The 24376-nt window shown below is 49.4% G+C and overlaps 1 protein-coding gene across 3 annotated transcripts in view; it reads left to right on the forward strand.

Moving 5' to 3' along the window:
- Positions 1 to 24376, forward strand: part of RERE (arginine-glutamic acid dipeptide repeats) — a 119000-nt gene that overhangs the window by 89980 nt on the left and 4644 nt on the right. Inside the window, exons 11-18 of one of the 3 annotated variants that reach the window (XM_082295535.1) lie at positions 14338 to 14500; positions 16570 to 16662; positions 17407 to 17606; positions 18720 to 18881; positions 20028 to 20138; positions 20781 to 22147; positions 22365 to 22587; positions 23036 to 23759. In XM_082295535.1, the coding sequence (XP_082151661.1) occupies positions 14338 to 14500; positions 16570 to 16662; positions 17407 to 17606; positions 18720 to 18881; positions 20028 to 20138; positions 20781 to 22147; positions 22365 to 22587; positions 23036 to 23759 (3043 nt within the window). Of the gene's footprint in view, positions 1 to 14337; positions 14501 to 16569; positions 16663 to 17406; positions 17607 to 18719; positions 18882 to 20024; positions 20139 to 20780; positions 22148 to 22364; positions 22588 to 23035; positions 23760 to 24376 lie in introns of all 3 variants that reach the window. The other 2 variants (XM_082295534.1, XM_082295533.1) reach the window with 2 other exon arrangements.

A 24376-nucleotide genomic window follows, 5' to 3' on the forward strand; every position in this document is an offset into this window, starting at 1 on the left:
TAAACAGCATTTCTGGTGCACTGCTCAGTCTGGGTTTGTCATTCCATAAAGGTCATGTCAAAATGAGGGGAAAACCCCAAAACAAATCAACAACAACAAAAAAAACCCCAACCCAAACCCAGACTAGCAGGGACATAGTATTTTAGAAATTAGAAGTTCTGATTTTTCAGATATTTTTGCTTCAGTCTCTGCAGCAATACGTCCTCTCCTTCAGTGGTGAGAAGAGCCCAGTGTGTAACCTACTTCCCAAACACTCTGTTCAATCAGTCTCCAGCTGTAGTTGGAGTGTAGTTGTAAAGTTGCTCTGCTGGCAGCAGGACAGCTCCTGAGGAGGGGCATTTTCTGGAATGGGGATAATTCTGCAGATGGAGCAGGGAAGCACAGCTCGTGGAAATCAGTGGATGGACATTGATGGATCTGCTTTGCCTGACCCTTAATGACGCCTGCAGGGTGTGAATGGGTGTCCCCAGCTAGGACAGGGCTGGGGGCACCTGGACAGGCAGCTCCCTGAGGTCATTCCCCCCCAACTTCCCAAGGTCACCTTGATCTGCAGGAGAGAGTGGGGATTTCCACTTCATGTCATGAGCAGAGTTTGGAAAGGGCAGCAGGGAAGTGAGGAATTAAGTCAGTGAGCTGCTGCCAACGCTTTGTTGCCTCTGTGCTGTTTTGCCCTGTCTCCATCATAATTAATGTTGACGTGGCTCGCTCCAAGGCTGCTGGGCTCCTGGCAGCTCTGCTTGCCTGCTCCCCAGGGATCTCTTGGCCATGGGGTATCTGCCCTTGGAGATGCAGGGAAAATAAGTTGCAGGTACCTGCAGCTTTGAACAGAGCCGACGTGCACCCAGTAACGAGTTCCTGTGACGGGTTCAGAGCCCTTGTGCAGGAGGAGCTGTGTGGGGCTGTGCTCACCTCGCAGCCCCACACCTGCTCGGGGCCCTGCTGCCTCTCTGGGCTCATGGGCTGCAGATTTTTCTAAGCCTGGTGAGGAACCAAACCACAGCAAAACCCAGCCAGTGAACCACAGCCAGAGCTTTGTTGGTGTGTTTGACAGCTGGAGTGGTTTCAATTATGAGCCCACTTCGCAGTAGCGGGTGTGTGATGGATTAGGGAAACACGAGTAACACAAACCTGTCCTGCTGCTTTGGGCCCTCCTGGAGGGGAAGCTTGTGCAGGTCAGGGGAGCTCAGCAAGGACTCCAGGGTTTGAAGTATAAAATGTACTAAAATAAATACAGCCACTCTAAGAGCTTAGCTGTTTTAATTCAGTTATGTGTGATACTCACTTACGGACCTTTTCCCACTTTTAATGTGTTTTTGAAAACTTGAATTTTCGTGGGTGCTGTGGGAACTTCTGCCTCTTTGAGCTCTGGTTATTGGGTGTTTCCCTTCTCAGGGTAACTGCTGTGATTGACTGTAAGGAAATCATTTGTGTTAGTTGCAGTTTTGTTGGGGTTTTTTGTTTGGCTTTGTTTGTTTTTTATTTGCAAGGGCTGTTTCTTTGCTGCTTCTCTCTCATCTTCTACTCTTTTTTAAATGTTTTAGTATTTGTCTGGGTTCAGGTTTAGATCACAGCATCCCCATTTCACTGAAGTTTGAGGGTTTGCAGTGTTGCCCTCCTGTATCCCCGAGGCAGCTTCATTAGGATTTACACAAACTTCACGAGGGTTGCTCACCCAAAGATGCCGTGTTTTGTCCTGTTTGCTCGGTAGCAGTTGCTGACAGCAGTGTATAGACATGGGGAATCCTGGTTTATCCTCACATCCTGTGGGAATGGGCTGAATTCCAGACTAATTTCACATTTGAGGCCTGAGCAACAGAAATTATTAGAGAAATTACTTATTTCCCTTACAAGCAACACCTGCAAGGATGGACCAAAAATAGATTCAGTACACTAGCAGTGTTCCTGTGATGAGTTTAATGAGGGGGAAAAGCAGGAGAGTTAGAATTAGTTATGGAATGGTACATGAGATACTCAGAACGTCCCCTGTGCTTACATGTGGGCAGATCCAGCATAGTAAAGTGGGTTTTTTTAAGGAGAAAATAGCTTTTGTGGTGTGTCTTTCACATGCCACAGGGTTTCTTTTCCAGAGCTGTGTAATGTCTCAGATGCCTGTGATTGCAGGATCTGTGCCTTGGTTGTGTCAGCTGCTTGGGTCGTTGGATGTGTTTGTAATTAGTCAGGAACTGGCATCTTGAGTCTGTGGCTTTTCCTAAGGCTGTGAAATGCGGGGTTTGTGGAGGGTAGAACCAGCTTTGGAGAAGATCAGGATGGATGAGGAAAGGCAGAGACAGGAGCTGGGGTTTCCAGGGAGGTTTGTCACGGTGTCACCGTGGCCTTTTGAGGCTGACTGTTTCTCCAGGATTGATGTGATGGGGCAGCAACAGAGAAACCCTTCACAGAAGTTACAAGTGTTCATGTCTGCAGGAAGTGTTCCTCGTGCCCTGCCTGTGGTTGTTTGCTGAGCTTGGCCACGAGCCCAAGCACCATGTCAAACACTGCTCTTGTTTCACAAGCGGAAATCTTCCACAGTCAGAAGGGAAAATCAGAATGTGTCCCCCCAAATACACTTCTGGCACTCCAGTTTCCATACATACACATGGCAGCCAAATCAGCACTCTGAACATCCATTTCAGGCCTTTTTCCAGCACTGAGTTGTGCCTCTGGGTCTCTGCATCTTTCTGAAGAATTTATTTAGAGTGTGATACTTTGCTGTAGTCCATGAAATCCAGATCTAACTGAAACTTTCTAATAGATGAAAGCTCTTGTGCTTAGTCTAGAACCACAGATGGTTGGTTTGCTTGCAGAGGAAGTAAACCTGTTTCAGAAAAACAAAGTTTAAAAAGAAAAATGCAGTGGGGAATTTTGGCTCTCGGGGATGAAGCAAAGAGCAGAATGTTTTCTGTGTGTAGTTTTGTTTGCAGACAGCGCACAGGTTGGAGATTATTATTCCAACACTTTCAGAAACTCTGTGGCTGCAGCTTATCACTAATAACAGTTTGTCCTTCCAAGAGCCGCACAAGTAGAAATATCAACCAGGCAGCTTCGCTTTCTCCTGGAGGAGGAGGCCAGCAAGTACTGATGTAACATCTCCTTTGCTGTTGATTTGAAGTTCCCTGTTCTAAGGGCTTCCCTCCTGGTTTCTGACACCTTGGTGCTGTGATGAATTGAAGCTCTAATTAAACTGATCCCTCCCTGCCTGCGGGGCGGCACTGCCGTGCTGGGCCGAGAGAAGAGGGCAGGGGATCGGTGGTGTCACCTCCTGCCTGTGGAACACCAGGGCAGTCGCCGTCCCTGCTCCCAAAGCTGCTGGCACTGTCTGGCTGGCACAGGAGAGAATTCCTGAGCTCACACTGGTGCAGCTGGGTGAGGTTCGTGTGAGGAACGGGGCTGTGCCATGGAGGGGAGGGCGAGCGGGGGCCTGGGCTGAGCTGCAGTTTGATTTGCAGCACCTCAGGAGTCAGAGCCCCAAGTCATGCCCCAAGTTACTGCTGCCTTTTCCCTTACCCCTGATTGTAGGGATCAACCTCACGTTCTGAGGGAGCAGCTCGGATTAATGTTTGCTGGAGACACCAGGGCGGAACAGAACGGGAAAGAATTGGTAATTTCTTTCACTTCTGAGCTCACTGTATAGGTATTAGAGAGAGCTACAATGAATTGCTCTTTCTAATGCTGCTTTACAACTCTTAGCTTTGTCTTCTAGTTAAATTTTGCTTGCTAAGGATTTTTTGTGACAGAAAGAATTTGAGACTGGAGGGAAGCAACAATAACTGAGGGATAAGCAGCTTACGTGGCAGTTCTTTGTGGTTTGGGGGTGGGGAGTTGCTTGATGTCCTGCTTTGATATTCCTCTTCATATATTGCTCTGATAAACAGGAAAACACTGAAATACCCCTCAACCTTCCACTTAATCTAGAAAATCTACTGGTTTAGGGAGCTGTTCTTGGAGAGCAGTAAAAGGAAAACAGCTGTTCAGGGACCAGATCTGAGAGGAACAGTCTGTTTAAAATCAGGGCTCAATGACAAGGACTCTGCTGAGAGGTTTTGTTTGCTTTGTCCATAACTCAGGGCAGGAGCCCATCCTCCCTCACCCTCTGTGGCGTGGGTGAGTTTTCAGTGATAAGCTGGTGGTTTGTCTGAGTTCACTTGATATTTGCCAGCTGTAAAGTGGACAGGATTCTTCCTCCATCTGGCCTGTTCAGATGCTGGTCATCCTGTGCTAGTGATTTTTATTAAGAGGTCACATTCTGTCTGTCTTCAGCATGGAATCGGGGTTTGATAGCTTTTGTCGTGAAATAACCATGTGTGAGGACTTCTTAAATTGTTGTTTCCAGGGGATTACATCTTCCCATTCCTGTGAGCAGTGAGGATGATTTTACAGTGTTTGTCTCCTGTATAATTTTCCATATTTTCTGATTGCTGCTGATTTTTTAATAAACTTTTAAACCCCAGCAGCTCCCCCGCGGGTCACGAGCTCGGAAGGAGGAAGCTGTGTCAGGGAGGGGAGTGTGAACGTTTGACAAGCCAGGCTTTGTGTGATTCAGCACAGATGCGTTGGGAAAACCTAAAACATCTGGTCCATGGGAGTGTGGAATGCAGGTCAGTGGTCAGACACATCAGGAGTTCAAACAGTGCTGCTGCTGGCAAAGCTGCATTGCTGGTGGTTGTCACAGGACGGAGTGGACCTTCAATTCTGATTTCTGTATTTAAATAAAAGCAATTACAGAATGTCACATTTGAGAAACAAGTGGCCAGTTCTTCCTCACCTCTCAGCTCTCCTTTGCCTATTGAAAATGGAAAATCAGATCGAAATTTCAGAATCTGTATTTGTTTATTTGAGTGGGTTTGTTTCCTTGGTGCTGTGGTGTGTTGTCTTCTCAGTGCCCAGTACCTGGTAATGTAAAACCTGCTAATACATTATGTTCTAACTTAACCTGGGGAGGCCAGGAGGCAGCTTCATACAAGGAAGCAAACAGAAGCACCAGCTCTAATTAACAGGAGGACAGTCCTTGGTGGCCCATAAAATGCTGTAGGATTTACGTTTGGCTGTTACAGAGAGGCAGCAGCAGCCTGGGGATTGGAACATTTTTCCAGCCCATCCAAAGTGCCCCAGAGGTGTTGAGTGATGAGGGTGTTTGGCCTGCTTTGCCCACGCTGGGACCAGTTGGTGACATAAACTGGGGCTTGGAAGACAACTGGAGACTGTTCAGTGTGAGAGGCCCCAGGGGCTGCTCAGGTGAGCGGGGCCAGGAATGTGCTTTGCACAGTGAGAGCACTTCCCCATTGGAAATCCTCTTTTTGCATCAGCAAGATGTCTTCCACCTTATCTGGGGGAATTTCCAGCTGGACAGGAGGGGAATTCTCTGAGCTTTGGAATGCTGGTGTAGCTCTGGGGGGTGTAAATGTGGGGGTTATTGTATCACCCCTCCCCAGTATTGCAGTGGGAGAAACTCACCGTGATTCTGAGCTCCAGGTCAGTGTTTTCCAGCAGCCCTCCAGTGTCTGTCACCCCAGTGAGCCCAGGGCAGGGCTGCAGTGATGAGAGTATTGATCCCAAGTGACAGTTCCCTGGGCATGGTTTGGTTGAAATACCAACTGGAATTACTGCTGTGAAGTTGTCACCTAGCAGAAAAAAACCAGCTAACAGTTACAGCTCAGGAAAGGTTTAGGTAAATACAGTGTGATTCTATTTGTAAAACTGGCATGATGAAATAATGAAAATATTTTTGAAGTGGTAAAACTTCCTTAATAATTGCAAGCCTAATTTCAATTGTTAGGAAACAAATGAGCATCTGTACACCTTCCTGAGATGCAGGGGGATTAAGTTCCCTGCTGAATAGCAGAATTAAATTTTTAATACTTTGTTTAAACAGAAATTATGAAAGTAGACAGTGCTCTGTCCTTGTGTTTGGAGTGTCCCTTTCTCATGCACATACACAAATTGGCCTTTCATTTAAATTAATTAAAGCTGACGTGCAAACCACAACAACAGGCAGTCTGGGTGGCAGATGAAATGACCAAAATCTGTCGATATTTTTTTATTGGCTCGAGTAGCTGATTGTACTCGATCTGATTCTCAGCCCCTGTGTAAAATCCATGGAGCAGAGGAGCTGCTGTGGCTGGAGGAGCCGTTCCCATTTCCTGGCAGCCATTACGTGCTGCCAGCACAAAACCAGTTCTTTCTTAACAGTCCTTTCTGAGGCTCAAAAATGGATTTTCCTCCCAGCCAGTGTCATTCAATTATCACCTCAGGAAATGCACAGATATAACTGATGATCCCTTTCAAACATCCTGCGGTTTTCCACTCCTCCCATCCTTCATTTCCCTGCCTGCTCCAGTCATTAGATGTAACATTGCCCATGTATATTTTATAGGGTGACCCTGACGGCTGTCGCTTTGAGGATGTGCAGAGATAATAAGATTGTGCATGTAATGAAGGGCAGATAAATAGAAAAATGTTTACAGGATGGAGTGTGGTAGTTGGAAGTGCTTTATGGCTTCATGGCTCGCTTCTCCCTGACACACCCCCACAGGAGCCACGGGTACCTTGGCTTTAGAGAGTGAAAATGGGATGTGTTTTAGGCTCTGGGAAAGGTGTCCTCGGGATGTAGCCAGCAGCAGGGAAACAGGGTTTTGTTCCACAACCTGAACTCCAGCAATAGGCAATCAAGAAACTTAATTATTGAGCTGGTGCAAAAAGAAAATGCAGTTAAAGGGATAATTGGCACTTCCATTGAGAAAATCCTGTTCTGGGTATTGTGCTGCTAAATTCTCATTGTCACAGTATTGATGGAGAGGTGGAAGTGGAGTGGGAAAGACACGATCCAGTGCAGACAATGCCCTGAAAGCTTTCCTTAATAACTGGCATTAATTTGTCTGGGTATTTATCCCACTCTCCTTTTGTCCTGGTGTGTGAGTTCAGATACTGAGAGCTTGCCCTTAACAGGAGGCTGGCAGGGAGAGATGCTGGCTGGGCTGGCTGTGAACCCCAGGACTTCGACGTGGGCTGTAAAACAGAACAGAACTGCTGCCTCAAGGAAACAGCACCTTGGGCATTTCAGCTCTGTTCCTCAGAACCACGCTGTGCCTCATTCACCTGGCCCTGTGTGTGTGCTCAAGGGTGAGAGCATCCCAGCAGTGCTGCAGCTGGGCAGAGGCTGAGAGGTGTGTGCAGGGTGAAGTTAAATTATTGGAGGTAAAAGTGGTCGAGCAAAACAGGATTTCTAACCCCAGAAATGCTGATAATGCAAGTTGCAAAGGGAAAGCTGAGTAGAAAATAAATACTCAACAAATATATATAAGGGATTGAGGTCCTTAACTCCCCTGTTTTGGTAACCCCAGCGTTGCTGCAGCCCCAGAGATGCCTCTGGGATGTACCTGGTGACCCTGGCAGTGCTGCCAGGCCTGGGGAGCCACCACTGCCACTGCTAAAGCCAGGCTCTAATAATTAATAATGGATGCAGCCAACAGTGTGTGAGTTCCTGTGGGGATTGGGAACTCTGTTGATTAACAAAGAGGACTCTCTGGAGGAAGAAGCCTTAATTACAAAAGCTTTCTTTTCGTTCTGGCCCCAAGTACAGCTGCAGAGAGGGGCGGCAGCTTTTAACTGGGGCTGAGCCTTAAAACAATGCCCCAGTGTGCTGTGCATTTGTTTTGCAGAACTGTTAAAGCTGGTACTTAAATCCCTAAAAATGGGGGAAAAAAAGAATTGTTTGCATAGAGCCGATAGCGAGGGTAAATTCCATAAAATGTTAATTATCTTATTTCCTGCCAGTTTGCGCAACCTTAATTACAAACACTGGAAAAGATGAACAAATGAACTACATGAAAGTGGTGAGTTAGATGTGGCACGGCGAGATATTACTGGTGTTTTTTCAGGATAATTCAGATTTCTCTGTGGCTTGCTAAAGCCATGCAGTCAGGAGGAGGGAGTGAAACAGGGATACCCAGCTGTAAGAAAGAGCAGCTTGTGTTGAGGGCAAAAGGAAAGTGAATGTTGAACACTCAGCCAGTCCTGTGCTTAATAAGGATGGATAAGCCTGTCCAGTAGGCCTGGGTTGGAATTATGAAGGAATTTCAGAGGCTGTCAGTGTTGGAGCTGCTCACAGAGCTGGAGGTTAATCGGCACAATTGTCCTTCCCACTCAGGATTGATCTCAGCCAATTTATAAATCTTCTGTCTCTTTGTTTCCCCACACCATAAAACTTCAAAAGGATGTGCCGAGACTTAATTTGTAAAACTTCATTGACTTTGTCATCAAATGGAAGATGCTGTACAGTGGTCGAGTGTTGCTGTGTTACTGCAGATAAAGTTTGTTTTGAAGGAGAGATTATTTACATCCAGCTCATGTATTCCTTTCCTTTTTTTTCTCTTGACTTTGCAGTCCCTGCACTGACTCTCTTCTCTAATAGTGATATTACTCACTCATTATGTGGAAGAATTAGTAGGAGTTGAGAAGGGCAAATCTGTTCTCCTGGGGCAATTACAGCAGTGACCTGTGTGTTTAGGTAGCATGCACAATGAAATTACTGTAGTCTCTTCACTGCTTGAGGAACTCGGGAGTGAAATCTTCAGGTTCCAAGCTTATTTTAACACTGCCCAGTTCTCTCAGGACCTGTGGGAGCTCTTCAGACAAAATCTTCATTTGCAGGAGAGAGAAGCTCCCTCTTCCTGTGGTGTTTGAGGGGCTAAGCAGGGTACCAGTACTCATTTAGCAAAAACAATTAGAAAGCATAGAGCTGTGTCTGATTGGAGGTTTTTTCCACAACAAAATGAAATGCAGAAGATGCAGATGGAGCCTCGGCTGGGTTCCCAGGAAATTCTGTGACTGTTCCTGTGTTGGGAGTAAATTGACAGCATAAAACCCAAGGAGTCAGCCTGGGTTTGTTACGCACCTGCCTCCTCTTTGGATTCCCACTTGCCCAGCCTGTTTGCCAGGAGTTTCAAATAAAAAAATGAAAATAGGGAGCTTAACCTTGCTGCATGCAGAGCAAGGAAACAGTGGGGGGCAGCCAATCTCCCAAAACCAGAGGTGGAGTTCATAGCAGGGGCCATGGAGACGGCTGTGCTGCCATCCAGGAGATAACAAGTGGCCAGGGGAGCTGCAAGGTAAAATGCCTTTTACTTCTAAAATCTGCCAGAGAGCTGAGACCTGCAGGGGATTCCTTAGAGAGCATCTACGATTTTTAATGGGTTTTTTTGTAGCGTTAAGTAAAATATTGCTTGATTTTTAAAAGCTTCTCTTAAAATCTCAGTAATGTGTTGGAATATGCAGGATTCCTGTGCACCCAAGGTGGACATTAATCAGTGCTACTGAACAAGCTGCTGAGACTTACTGCTTAATTAGAGCATGTGCAAACCTATTTGTCATGGTTGGCAGAGACACCGAGCCCGAGCTTCGCTCTGTAGAAGTGGCCAAGTTCAACTCCTGGAGCTGCACACAGCTGCTCCTCTCGGCCCTGCTGCGTGTTTTCAGTCCTTCAGCTTGTTTGGACCAAGGCAGGAGTTCCACGTTTTCTCTCCCTGAGTGTGGATTTGTAAGAAGAACCAGAACCACAGAATCCTTAAGGCTGGAAAAGCCCTCCAAGATCACTGAGTGCAAGCTTTAACCTAGCCACGGTCACCCTGACCCGTGTCCCCAAGTGCCACATGCACCTGTTTTGGGAACACCTGCAGGGATGGTGGTTCCACCCCTGCTCTGGGCAGCCCCTTCTGTTTGCAGCTTTGGGGTGTGAGATGTGTGATGGGAGGGATGGATATTTTCAGTTTTGTCTCCTTAGAGTGCATGGCAATATCCTGGGTTATTCTGTAAAGCTTTAGGAGCCAGACTGACCCACTGGTCAGTACTGGTGGTGTGTTCCACACACTCCCATGATCCAAACCCGTGTTCCTGACCCTGCTCTGGAGCAGATGCTGTGACCCAGCCTGTGCCAGGGGATCCAGTGGAGGAGGGAAGCACTGGAGACTGTTTTTACTGCAGGACTTTACAGCAGCATTAGCTAAATTGAGTTGACTTAATAAAATCTTGAAGCGTTCCAGAAAGATTGTGAATTCATTAAGGCCACAGCTGGACAATCTGTTCCCCTCTGCACTGCCATGGCTGGTTACAGGCATTGAGGAGTGCTGTCATTTACCTTTTCTCTTTCATTACTGTAAAGCTATTCCCCTCCCCCATGTTTTTTTTTTTTCTCTGGCAGAGCTCGGCTCTGGGGAAATTAAACAGCAATTATTGTGTTTGCTCACTGTGTTATACCCTAACAGATACTTGAAGGGAAGTTGATGTGTGTGTGTGATTGGCTTCCACAGGAGCTGTGCTGCTGCAGGGCTGTCAGAACCTTCCCGTCCAGGGATGCACACCCAGCCTTAATCCTTTGTTTACCCAAGGCAAGACTAAACACAAACACGGGGCACAGCTTGGGCTGTGGATTTTACATTTGAAAACTACTGATAAGAAGGAGGAAACAGGGCATGCTGAGGGCATGGGGGTGGAAGGGCTGCTCTGGTGGGGGTGATGTGGCTGAGGGAAGGGTTGAGCTGGAAGAACACACAGGGGAGAGTGGTGGGTGAAAATAGTGGGAGAGGTGCCCCATGGCAAGGACAGTCCCCTGCTCATGCAGCAGGGCTGGCTTGGGCAGGGTGAGGGCTGGGAGCACTCCAGGTGTCAGCTCGGAATTGCAGAGAAAGCTCCCCGCTGTGGGCTCCTGCAAGAGGGATCTGAGCCACATCTTCCTCTGCAAAAATAATCCCCAGAGCTGAGCTAAAAGGAGATGAAGTGTGACTTTTTTATATTCACCTACAACATGGGGTGAAATGGCCTTGGCAGGAGGAGGCAGGAGACTTGAGTCGTGAGCTCGGAATGTATTTCAGAACTGGTGAAAGCTGAGCTGGTGTTTTTAGTGAGGAACATAATCCCCTCTGCCTTGTGAAACTTGGGAATGTAGGTGTTCTCAAAGAAATGTGGCGTTAAAAGCCTGAATAATTTTGCTTTATATGTGTTTGGGACAGTTAATCAGATGTTGACATGGAAACATGGAGTTGTGTGTGCAGGAAAAAAGAGGCGGTGGTGTATCAAGTGCTATGAACAGGAAGGGAGCCATGAATCTGGAAGGGAAGGGAATCTTCTCCCCACACCGGTGGAAAAGAAAAAGCTGGTTCTTGGTGGAGTTGGTCTGGGGGCACTCACAGCATCTTCCATGGATGCAGCACAGTACAGTCACCCTAGAGGGCTCACCCTTCCTAATTAAGGAATAAATTACATCTCGTTAGCGGGGTGTCACTCCCCTATAAGCTGAGCCAGTCCAGTGGTGACACGAGGGATGGCTCGGGCTGCTTTAACTTGTGCTTTAGCATATACCCAGCCTGCACAGGACGCTCAGAGGAGAAGGACAGTGTGTGTGTTCGCAGGCTGGCAGGGCAGGGCTGGCCCTGCATGATGACCTGGTACCCACAAAAGGAGCTTTGGAGCAGCTGCCCCAGCCCTCCCCAGCCTGGCGCTGCCGGCAGCCGCAGCTCAGGGATGTGGGATGTGCTGACTGCGAGACCTTGTGGTGAGGTGAGGTGAGATCACCGGGAACAAAATGATCATTACAGGCCATTCATGTCAGAGCGTTCATGCTTCTCTGTTTGCTTGCAAGCAAAACCAGCAGCTAATTTGCAAGGCAGCCTTTTGTCCCAGGGCCTTTGATCAATGCTGGCCTGTGTTAATGTTTCAGGAGGCTATTGATTTCTGCAGCAGCTTTTGTTCCTGAATTTATGTGCCCTGGCTTTCAGCAGCACGCACTGTGCATGTTTGATTAAAGCTCATTTGACTTCCTTGCAGTGAGGCTGGAAGCTGTTTTTGCTCCCTGTTTGGAGAACCAAAGCTTGCCTGACTTAGTCCTTTGTGCTCCAGCTTGTGCCACCCATGCAGCCACCAGGATGGTGGGGCTGATCCTGCCGGGCCAAACCCATCCAGCAGTTAATCCCTCGGGCAGACAGTGGCATCCTGGAGAGCCAGGTGGCTGCTGAGATCTCGCATGGAATTCTTTCAGTGGGATACCCGTGTGTAATGTGTCGTTCTGTGTGTGCTCCCCCCCGACTTCTCTCTTTCTCCCAGAGTCCTTGGCTGAGTGCTGTACTTGTGCAGTCTGACCGTGAATTGGAAGTACAGAATATTCTTTAGTCCTTTAATCTGTCCAGATTCCATAGCTGGGCTGAAACTGGTTGTTGAATAAATAGACTTTGACTTCATCTTTATCTGTGTGCAATTGTGACTGCACTTCTGAGCGAGTCTCGGGGGAAAAAAGCCTTATGGTCATGAGGTTGGCATTTTCTATAAATATACACCACTTCTTTTTTAAAGTTTGGTCTATGATATACTGCATGTAGAAGTTGTTAAACTTCCCTTGGGACCTGATGGCTTTGCAGTGTATAAGTGGAGCTCTAATAGGTTCCCATTCCCTATTTTATGATGGGAGGAGAACAGATTGGTTTGTACTCTGCTGTTGCTGTGTGTCAGAGGACGCATTAATTCACTGACATAAAGACATGGGATTTACTGGCTTGCTCCTTGGTGCTGACACCTCAGATTTGATACAAATGAATTTATAGGTAAAAAATGACTGGTTTCATTTGCAAGAGACTTTCTGCCTGTGCAGAGCAAAAGCCTCCCTGCAGAGCCCAGCCTGGCTCCTGGCACGGGCATATCCCCAGGTGGACAAACAGTTGGGCTGGGTGGACTTTGAGCCCACTTAATGGGCTCAGGGAAATGGTATTTCTAAAGCAAACACGTGCAGGGAACAGGCAGGAGCAGAGCAGGGTGCCGGGCTAAGAACTCCCTGTTCTGCCCAGTCTGCCGTGGCTTGGCTGCTCATCACCAGCCAGTTTCAGATTCTCTTCAGGAAACACATTTTAGATATTTTTAGTAGGGCTTTTGTCCTTCCGAATCAAGAATTGTAGGTAATGTTTTGCCCACTTGCTCCTCCTCACCAACCATCACTCTGAATAGATGTTATTTTAATGTATAATACACAGACATAGTTCAGGTCCACGGTGGGGATCAGTAGCATCATCCCAGTCTGTGGCAGCACAGATTAAAAATGGTCTGTTCTGCCTGTTGCCAGAAATCACCCTTGCGGTTGTGGTTGTGTTCTTTCTTCTGGGGTTTCTATTTTTAAATTAGGCACTGGTAAAATTCTTAAGTGTCTTAAATGTCAGCAGTTAATGTCTAGAACAACATCCTCCCTTTGTCTTTGGAGTGTTTCAGTGGAGCAGGTATTGGTTGTGGCTGTAATTGCTTGTTTGGGGCCCTGGGGAGGGTTTGGATTCAGGCAGGGTCGTAATTGGAGTTAACTCCTGCTCTGCCCGGAGCAGGGGCTGAAGGATTTCCCCACGGAGGCAGCAGGCTGAGGTTATTTGATCACATAAAACACAGTTCAAAGAAACCCTTTTTGTGGGCAATTCAGGTATGTTTGTTCTGATGTTGATTTTTTTCAAGGGGCTGGTTAGAACTTCTCCATTTTTCTCTTGCAACTTGAAAGCAACAACACCTTTTACCTTAGAGGCAGACAAGTCGCCAGGAAATGATGGGGTTTCAAAGTAAGAGAAGAGATTAAAACCACATGCTGTTCTTTGGTTCAGCATCGCATCCGCAGGTTTGAATGGCAGCTGCTCCACTTCTTGAATGTAAGCCAGATTCATTATGCTGTGAAATTATCACTCATTTCTCTAGGTGTGCTCTTTTAACTGCTTAATTAATTTAGATGTGGGTATATATATTCAAATTAAAACACGATTTAGTATGGTAGGGTTGTGTTACAGTTATAGACTTGCTGTTGAACATGTTTTTACTCAAACTTTCAGCTCCTTACACAAGAATATTGAAAAATACCTGTCTGTGGAATGTAGGTTGACAAAATGGCAGAGTCTGTTTGGGTTGAGCCTTGTTCTCTCCGTGAACAGCAGGAGTTGTGGCAGGTTTGGGGTGATTGTTCCCAGAGCTCAGCAGAGCTGAGGAGCAGAGGTGTCACAGGATGCTGACAGTGACACAAGGGCACCCTCTTCCGAAGCACTGGCACCAGCAGCATCCAGGTGGAGGCTGGCTACTGGTGCTTCCCAACCTCTTTCCTTTCCTACGGGAGGAGTGAAAAAGCTTTTATTTACTTCTTTCCCTCCTCTGCAAAAGGGAGCAAAGCATAACGAGGGATTTTTGTGTGTCTTACCTAAATCATTCTCTTTTCTGGCTGAAATACGTCACGATTCTTCCTAGAAAAATCCATGTGTGCATACAGAGAGACAGGGGAAGGCAGAAAGCTGACGAGTCAGATTTGCATGTCCCTCTAACATGCTCCTTCTGTGTTTGCAGGGAGAACTGATCACCTTCTATTACTACTGGAAGAAAACCCCCGAGGCCGCGAGCTCGCGCGCGCACCGGCGGCACCGGCGGCAGGCCGTGTTCCGCAGGATCAAAACCCGCACCGCCTCCACCCCGGTCAACACTCCCTCCAGGCCCCCCTCCAGTGAATTCTGTGAGTGCAGGCTGAAAGCAGAGCATTTATCTTTGTTCAGATGCAGGGAGCAGCAGTGATGGAATGGTGCTGCACCTCCGAGGGGACAGCAAGGAAATGGGGTTCAGGCAGCTGCCCTCTCCCGGTCCTGCACCGTCTGCTGGAACGTGGAAGGTGGCTTTGATCACCTTTGTGCGGTCCTTAAACATAAAAGCATCCTGTAAGGATGGAAATACAGCCCTGGGATTGGATTTCCCTACTCTTTTCTTGGTGTTGTGTTATAATTTCTCCAGGCTTGTTACAGTAATGGGAAATAAAAAACACAGAAAGAAGGAAGTCCTCCATCCCTTTGGAAGGAAGTCCCTTCCATCCTTCTGGGTGACCCCTTCCTTCTGCTGGACCTCAGACTGTGCTGCAGCCTTAGGGACTCTTGGAAGAGCACTGGCCTTGCCTGGAGCAGAAGTGTCTAAACCAAGAGCAATTCCCCAAACCAGTGCCTTGCTGCATTGCACAGGGTCCATATGGAGATAGAAACCTTTGTCCATATGAGAAAGGTTTGTTACTTTGTGTGAGGTTTAAGGCTTTTAAGTCTTTCTAAATCCACGTGCCTCATAAAGAAAAGGGGCTGTGGAAGGCAGAGATTGGCAGATGTGAAAATGAACGTGGGCAGGTGGAGGATGTGGTGAGCAGGCAGGACACGCAGTTCTGGCCAGGGGAGAAGGGAGGGCGTAGGAAAGGCCTTGGAGCTTTTCCCTGCTGAACTGGTAGGATTTAGTGCTGATCTCTGTGTGCACAAGGAGCGAGGATCTGGACTCCACAGCTCAACCCAAGATACTCAGCTTGTGAGAGCTGGTGGCTGGGAGGACCCATCCTTATGGATCCGACTGCAGGATGAGAATAAAAACCCATTTAGCAAAAGAAAGCAAGGGCTAGCCTGGGGTCAGTTCTGCAGTCAGGGTTTGAACACCTACAAGTATTAATGTAGGAATTATGGCAGTGGTAGCTATTAAATGTAACCCTGTGTTAATTTGAAGGGTAACGAGTTACTGACAAAGGCTGATGGCAAGTACTGTGGAATCTGTAAGCTTTAATCATAAACTCTAACCTGCATGTACAAAACATCCTCTTGGAGCCTTTAGAAAAACAGTATTCCTGCATCAAGGACTTCTCTTCTAATTAAAGATTCGAACAGAAGAAGCCAGAGGGCTTCCTGCTTGTGACAAATTATAGCCCTGTTACATCGTGAATTTATAGTGGTGGGACTAGAAAAATGCTGTGCCTCTCAGAGGGGAAGTATTTACTCCTGAGGTGTTCAGAAGATAAGATACAGTTTTTGTGATGGCTGCGTATTTTCAGTGGTTTAGATGCTGCTTTTGAGCTCACAGATGTGTAATCAGATGTGTAATTTCCCACAAAGGAAGGGGACCCTTTGCATATCCTCTTCTTCTTCAAAACATGACATTTTTGCAATGTGAGTTTGCCACGGGTAAAACTTGGAGCCCTGCAGTAAGGATTGGGAAGCTGGTGTTATCCTGCAGTGCCTCTCATCCAAAAGAATCACAGCATGTTTTTCAAACAGGCCCATTGTATGTGAGCATTGATTCCTCCACCCACAAACACCTCTGCTGCTGGGTAACAAAACAAAAACCAAAAACTACAGGACCTGTTCATGGAATCTTGTAGAGTAGGTTTTGAATATAGAATATTTGATTTTAAATTTGATCAGGTTCTAGAGATAAACCTCTTTTCTCTTGAAGATTGTGGGTTGGGAACACAGCCTCCTGAACTCACCGTGGATAGTATTTGAGTGGCAGCTTACCTGGAAAATGTACCATGTGCTGAATCAGACATTCCAGGAGTTGTGTCCCATGGCACATTCCTGGAATCCTCCTTTAACCTGCAGAGTGATGAGGTCTGGTCTTGCTCAGTTTGAAAAATCGGAAATAACGGCCATGCAAGGCAGGGTGGGTGTAGGGAGTCACAATCTGTTTGACTTAATGGTTGTTTTAGCCAAGTAGGAGGAAATAGGAAATTCTGCTGAGTGTTTATTTTCCATTTTCCTCTTTCTCTGTTGTCCTTCCCACCCTCAGTGGACCTGAGCTCGGCCAGCGAAGATGACTTTGACAGCGAGGACAGCGAGCAGGAGCTGAAGGGCTACGCCTGCCGCCACTGCTTCACCACCAGTATGTCCCAGTCCCTGCTGGCTTCTCCCCTCTGCTGCTGCCTGGGGGGCTGGGTTCAGCCAGCAGGAGCAGCTCCTGTGCTGGTACAGCTGTTCACAGCAGTGTGGGGGTGAATCAGCTAAAATATGCAGCGTTCCTAACAGAGTTAATCAGGCTTTGCCATTGCAAATTAATACTGCAGCGACAAAGGAGAACCCTGAGGTAGACGTTTATACAGGAATAAATCTGCATAATCCATAATCTATGTAATCAATTTGTGACATAATGGATCGGCGTTGGGCTGCGACTGTCACACACAAAACTTCCTTATGCTGCACCAAACCTGCTGTGCATCAGCCCCCTTCCTGTGGCTGTTCCTGAAGGTTCTCTGATGTTTGGGCATGTGCACAGATGGAAATGGGAGCCCCAGAATGGGGAAGGAAGTAAGAGGTTCAGAGCTCAGTTCTCTTGCAGAAACCACAGCTTTGGAGAACAACAGCTGCCTGTTAGCTCCCCAGTAGAGCAGATAAGGCTTCTTTCTGTGCCTCAAAACTGTAGTTTCTTAAGCAAACAACCATAGTTTGCAAATTGAGCATTGAGGATGTGCACTGGAACAGGACAAAGTTTTCCAGAAACATCTCCAACTTTGTTACCCGTAGAAAAGCAGCTGCTTTTGTAGCTGTACCTTTTTTAATAATTCAGTGTGTTTGTGCTGGGGCTGGGGTACTCTGTGAGTTGCTGAGCTGTTGCTTTCCCTGCCCCAAGCCTCCAAGGACTGGCACCACGGCGGCCGAGAGAACATTTTGCTGTGCACGGATTGTCGGATTCACTTCAAGAAATACGGGGAGCTGCCGCCCATCGAGAAGCCCGTGGACCCCCCACCCTTTATGTTCAAGCCTGTGAAAGAGGAAGATGATGGACTCAGTGGGAAGCATAGCATGAGGACACGGCGGAGTCGAGGCTCGGTGGGTTTAACCCTCTTTAATGCAGAGGGGGAAAGGAGCCAGACCCCTAAAGTGGCTGGTTTGCCATGGGCTGTGCCTGCTCCTGCTGCATTTGTGTGTGCCAGGGTGAGCTTTGCTGAGGCTTTCTCTGGAGAAAGGAGATGGAATGTCTCTGTAAACTGTGTTACTTCTCTGTAGTGACTGGCAGTGGGCTATCAGCATAAGGGGGCACTGACAGTGCGTGACACATCCTGTGCTGGTGTGTGCCCTCCTTGCAGCTGCGTCCTGTCAGAGTTACGCTCTTGGGAAGAGTTCTAAAAGATTAGATGCTGTTCATGTGGTCTCCTCATGTTACTGGAGTTAAAGCCTCTTCCCTACAGAGAGCTCTGTTTTGCCTTTGTGGTCGGTGTGCTCTGCCTCACTGCATTCTTGCTCGGGTGAGGCACCGGGAGCCTTCCTGGGAGCACAGCACTTGTGAGGGCTCTCACAGCAGCTCTGGGTGATTTATCTTTGAGTTGGGTTTAGCTGATAGAACACAGCAGATAGATTTCTTTCCTTGCCCTTCCCGCTCTTATCTTTCTGATCATGATGATGTGACCATTGATTCTAAATATCTCATGAGGCTCCACTCCTGGGGAGTGTTGGGTCCATTGCTTTTTTTGGTAGCCAGTCGTCAAAAAAACTGCCAAAATGGCAGGGAAACAGCATTAATTTTTGAAATGCACTTTACTGATGCCTTATTGCATAGGAGGAGCACAGTGGAGCTGGGGGTTTAGACCCTGGCCTTGGCTGCTTGAATGCCAACAGCTGGACTGTTTCTGATGGAACATGGGGGTCCTCCTGCCTCATGCACTCTTGTGTGTGTGCTGTGTATTGGAACATTTTCCTAATGCCATTTCTAACAGACACTGCTAATTAAATAATCAGCGCTTAATGTTTTTGAGTAGACGGATTACGGGTTTGCCTCCTTTTACATTTGAGTCCAGTTGAGCTTTGAAGGAAGAAGTGTAACAACGTGAAATGCTCCAGGTTTTTGCTGTCAGGCTCTTCCAGGGGTGTGTTATCTGTGCCCCTGCCGAGGCAGAGCCCTCGGAGAGGCTGGGCAGTGCTGACCCGGCTGTGCTTTCCCCGCAGATGTCGACCCTACGCAGTGGCAGGAAGAAGCAGGCAGCCAGCCCCGATGGCCGGGCCTCCCCCATCGCCGAGGACGTTCGCTCCAGCGGCCGCAACTCGCCCAGCGCCGCCAGCACCTCCAGCAACGACAGCAAGGCAGAGTCCGTGAAGAAATCCACCAAGGTAACGCCTTCCCACCGGGCTCTCCTGGTCGGGGCTGCACACCCGAGGCCTCTCGGGCAGGTCACCAAGTGCAGATCACAGGGAATCTCTCCGTGACCTGGAAAGTCCTTTGTGTGTGGATAAGGCAGGAGTGGAGTGGTGTCACCCCAGGGAGGGGTGTGAGTGATCAAACCTCTCAAGCAGCCCCACATAACCTTACTGCTCTCACAAGAAAGTAATCCCTCCATTTCGGATGCAAATGCAAGCGTTAAGCTCAGGGGAGTAATGCAGATCAGAAATGCTGTGTTTGAGACAAGTAGACAGTTTTGGGGATTTTTTTTAAAGTAGTACTTAATCTTTGTTTACAAAGGAGTATGAACATTTAGTAATTGAGTCTACTTCTGCTACTGTTTTTCTGGAGGTGTATTTGCTTGATTGTTCAGAGCAAGCTGACAGTTGAGTCTGTTTAAATGAATTAAATGCCTTTCCAAGAGAGTTCTAAAGAAGCAAAGCCACATGAAGCAGGAAGGCTTACCATTAAGCAGTGTGAATTGAAAAGTTGCAAATTAAAAATAAATATTTTTTTTAAAAATGTCAAAACTGGAGTATGGAGCAAGTTTTCACATTATAAAACTGAAAACTTGGCAGAATTTGAAGTTAGGTAATTATGTGACGCACTGAGCTGTTCCAGGCCATGGGAGAAGGTAGTAATCTCAGAATAGCTATTCCCTGTTAGCCCAGTATCTGAGGGGATCTAAAAATATTCCTCTCAAAATATCAAGAGTAGAGCAAGACTTTAATGTAGCAGAAAGAGTCTTATCCTGTCTCCTGCAGAAATTCTTGCTCCGTCCTGCACCAGTTAATAACTGGTGTTGGTCTCTGTTAGAAGGGTTACCTGACCCAGTTGATCTGCTGTGAGTTCCTGATGGGGTTTGGTCCTGCACAGCTCTGTTTAAAATATCCCTTGAGATGATGAATGCTTTATTCACTCTTTCTTTTTCCTACTAGTTTGATGTGTATTTGATTGCTTTTAAATACTATGTCAACTCCAGAGTTCTCCTGCTCCTTAATTTATGTGTTAAATACAGTGGCACTGGCATACACTCAATTTTCTTTTGCATTTACACTACCGGCAACTGTTGTGTTCTGTGTCCTTTGTGGCAGAAGATAAAAGAAGAGGTGTCTTCTCCTCTCAAGAACTCCAAGAGGCAGCGGGAAAAGGCAGCATCCGACACGGAAGAACCTGACAGGTCCAATGCCAAAAAATCCAAAACTCAAGTGAGTCCCACGGAGGAGTATTTCCTCTTAGGAGAATGGTTTGAGATGGGGAGGGGGTAACAAACCAAAAACACGAAATCAATATAAGCCACAGCAAATTGTAACTTAATCTGTGGCTGGAAAGCGACCAATGTTACAATGTGTTCCTTCTGCTGAAAACGGTGGAGTGATACACGGGGTAAGTCCAGAAGCTGGTTTTCTTCCTTTTGCTATCAATACCAACCGTATAGGAGTACACTTGGATTATTTTCCACCTCCTTCCTCCACGTTTTTTTTTAATTTAAATTTGGGTTTTTGTCTTCTGTGACAAGTTAGAAGACCACCACTGGAATTGTCACAGGACAAATCTTTTCCATTGCTGGTGACCCTCATAGTGAAGAAGTGTTTTGCTGTGTTCAGCAGGACTCTGTATTTCAGTTTGTTCCTGTTGCCCCTGGGCACATTGGAAAGGATCCTGGCTCTGCTGTCTGTGCACCTCCCTTGGATATTTGTGTTCCTGTGCTTGTAGAGGCCCTGTGGGGTTCAAAGAGTGCCTGCAGCTGTGTCTGCACAGCACGTGTGATTGATCCCATCCGTGGCACACTGGGAATGTCTTGCAGCGCTTTTCCTGGGCGCAGTGGTCACTGTTGCTTCTCCCCACAGGAGATCAGCAGGCCAAACTCGCCCTCGGAGGGAGAGGGCGAAGGCGAGAGCTCCGACAGCCGCAGCGTCAACGACGAGGGGAGCAGTGACCCCAAGGACATCGACCAGGACAACCGGAGCACGTCCCCCAGCATCCCCAGCCCCCAGGACAATGAGAGCGACTCGGATTCCTCGGCTCAGCAGCAAGTGCTGCAGGCGCAGCCCCAGGTGCTGCAGGCCCCGAGCGGCTCTGCCCAGGCCGCCGCTCCCACGCCGCCGGCGCCGGCCCCGCTGCCGCCCACGTCCAGCGCTGCCCCAGCCCCCGCACAGGTGTCACCGCCAGCGCCCCAGCCCTCGGGCCAGCCCCAGCCCCCCGCCCCCGCCGCTCCTCACTCGCACATCCAGCAGGCCCCTGCTCTGCACCCGCAGAGGCTCCCGTCGCCCCACCCACCCCTGCAGCCCCTGAGCGTGTCCCAGAGCCAGCCGCCGCCGGCCCCGGCACAGCCCCACGCGCAGCCCCCGCTGCACGGCCAGGCCCAGCCTGCCCCTCACAGCCTGCAGGCGCAGCCCCTGCTGCCCCATCCCGGCCCTGCCCAGCCCTTCTCCCTGCCCGCTCAGTCAGCTCAGTCTCAGGTGCCCCTCCAGACACAAGCCCCGTCTCACTCGCACTCGGCTCTGCAGGTGACGCAGCCCGTCCTGCCCACCACGACCTCGCTGCAGCAGGCGCAGCCTCCGCGGGAGCAGCCGCTGCCCCCCGCCCCCATGGCCATGCCTCACATCAAACCTCCCCCTACCACCCCCATCCCGCAGCTCCCCACTGCTCCGGCCCACAAGCACCCTCCCCATCTCTCTGGCCCATCTCCGTTCTCCATGAACTCCAACTTGCCTCCACCGCCCGCTCTGAAGCCTCTAAGCTCCCTCTCAACTCACCATCCTCCATCTGCACACCCTCCTCCCCTGCAGCTGATGCCTCAAAGCCAACCACTGCAGTCCTCGCAAGCCCAGCCTCCTGTTCTGACCCAGAGCCAGAGCCTTCCCCCTCCTGCTAGCCACCCCCCCTCTGGACTCCATCAGGTATCCTCCCAGCCCCCCTTCTCTCAGCACCCCTTTGTGCCCGGGGGCCCCCCTTCCATCACGCCTCCTTCGTGCCCCTCCACTTCCACGCCGCCCACCGTGCCTGGCATCCCTCTTCAGACTCCCATCTCCACGTCAGCAGCTTCTAGTGGGACAGTGCCCGTGGTGACAGCCTGCACGCTGCCACCCATCCAGATCAAGGAGGAGGTCCCAGATGAAGCTGAGGAGCCGGAGAGCCCTCCACCTCCACCCCGGAGTCCATCCCCAGAGCCCACGGTGGTGGATGTCCCGAGTCACGCCAGTCAGTCAGCCAGGTATGGAGCTTTCATCGGTGCTCTGCTTTCCCTGTTTTTATACTCCACTATCTGTGGACCAGTATGGTACAATTAATGTTCTCCTGGCTTTCAGGGAAGCTGGTAGTGTTTGGTCTAAGGGTAGAGTGGTATTTTTTATTTTGGACATACAGCTCCCACATCCCCAGACTCTTGCACCTTTCCCAGGGCTGAGTTCTTTCTCTCGTGTTCCTTTCAGGTTCTACAAGCACCTGGACCGTGGCTACAATTCGTGCTCCAGGGCAGACCTGTACTTCATGCCTCTGGCAGGATCCAAACTGGCCAAGAAGAGAGAAGAGGCCATCGAAAAGGCCAAAAGGGAAGCAGAGCAGAAAGCCAGGGAAGAGAGGGAAAGAGAAAAAGAAAAGGAGAAGGAAAGAGAGAGGGAGCGTGAGCGTGAGAGAGAAGCAGAAAGAGCTGCGGTAGGTTCGGTTCTGGTTCAGAGCTGGGTAAGGGAATTGATGGCTGGATCTGATCTGGATGGTGACTGCAGGATGCAGATCCCCAGGAGCACTTCAATCCTGTCCAGTCAGGGGTCTCTGAGCATGGAGCTGTGTGTGTGTTCTGAGCACCTCCCAACCATCCTGGGGCTGTCTTCTCTTAAAAGGAAATGCAGAGTTTCTGCCCCTGGTCTGGTTGTGTGGGAAGCCAGAGCAGCTGGGGACAACTAGGCCAAGTGTTGACATTTAACTTGCAGTAGGAGAACACTGTGCAGATACAATGAATGCCCTTGTGTCCCTTGCACTACGGTGCAGGCCCACGAGTGCTGTCTCCTGAAGAGGGGCTGGAGACAGAGGGGGAAGGTGTGTGTGCGTCTGAGGTGCTCTAAGGCGAGTGTGCTGAACTGAGATCTCTCCCTGTTGTGTGCAGCAGAAGGTGTCCAGCTCCTCCCACGAGGGCCGTCTCGGCGAGTCCCAGCTCAGCGGGCCAGCCCACATGAGGCCTTCCTTCGAGCCCCCCCCGACCACCATCGCGGCGGTGCCCCCCTACATCGGGCCGGACACGCCGGCGCTACGGACGCTGAGCGAGTACGCGCGGCCCCACGTCATGTCCCCGACCAACCGCAACCACCCCTTCTTCGTGCCCCTCAACCCCACGGATCCGCTGCTGGCCTACCACATGCCCGGCCTCTACAACGTGGATCCCGCCATCCGCGAGCGGGAGCTGCGCGAGCGCGAGATCCGCGAGCGCGAGATCCGCGAGCGGGAGCTGAGGGAGAGGATGAAGCCCGGCTTTGAGGTGAAGCCCCCGGAGCTGGACGCGCTGCACCCGGCCACCAACCCCATGGAGCATTTCGCCAGGCACGGGGCACTGACTATCCCACCCACGGCGGGGCCTCACCCCTTCGCCTCCTTCCACCCGGGGCTGAACCCGCTGGAGAGAGAGAGACTGGCGCTGGCGGGGCCGCAGCTGCGGCCGGAGATGAGCTACCCGGACAGGCTGGCGGCCGAGCGCATCCACGCCGAGCGCATGGCCTCGCTCACCAACGACCCCCTGGCGCGGCTGCAGATGTTCAACGTCACCCCCCACCACCACCAACACTCACACATACACTCGCATCTACACCTACACCAGCAGGACCCCCTACACCAAGGTGAGCCCCGGCAGGTGGGCACTTCCCTAGGGAGCATCCCCCTGTTTAGTCTGCCCGGAACAGGCCCACTCTGACCCTGGAACTCAGATGGCTAAAGCCCTGTTTTCCATGTCCATGTTGTGGTTGTGTGGTAACTGAAATGCAGGTGCTTTTTGTGGGAGTGATGCAGGATGGTAACACCACAGTGATCTTCGTTCAGACTCTCACTGTGAAAGGTTTGCTGGTTTGTTGTGGGTTGGTTTTTTTCAGTGCTGCTGTCCTAGGGCAGCACCTTACAGTGGTAATAATTCATAGTCTCAGAAATGAGTCTGTGCCTGCTCATTTCTAAAGCAAGATACATGGTTACTCCTCTAGAGGTCTGGAGTGCTGGAGATGAGGCACTTAGCAGAAGTTTTCAGATTTTCTGGTGACAGGCAGGAGAGAACATGGCAAGCCAGGCACCAGGTGCTGCACCTGCCAAGTAAGGGGGGGAAAAAGTCAGAGTACCTAAAATGCAGGTTCTGGCGTCTGGCTACTAATGCAGTTTGTGCAAGCTAATGTAGCATACTTTGCCCTGGAGCAGTGTGCATTAAATGTGCTGGGATGCCTTCTCTCTTGGAGTTGGAGGGAATGTGATT

This window comes from Coloeus monedula (assembly GCF_965178545.1).
Source record: "Coloeus monedula genome assembly, chromosome: 22".
Taxonomy (NCBI): Eukaryota; Metazoa; Chordata; class Aves; order Passeriformes; family Corvidae; genus Coloeus; species Coloeus monedula.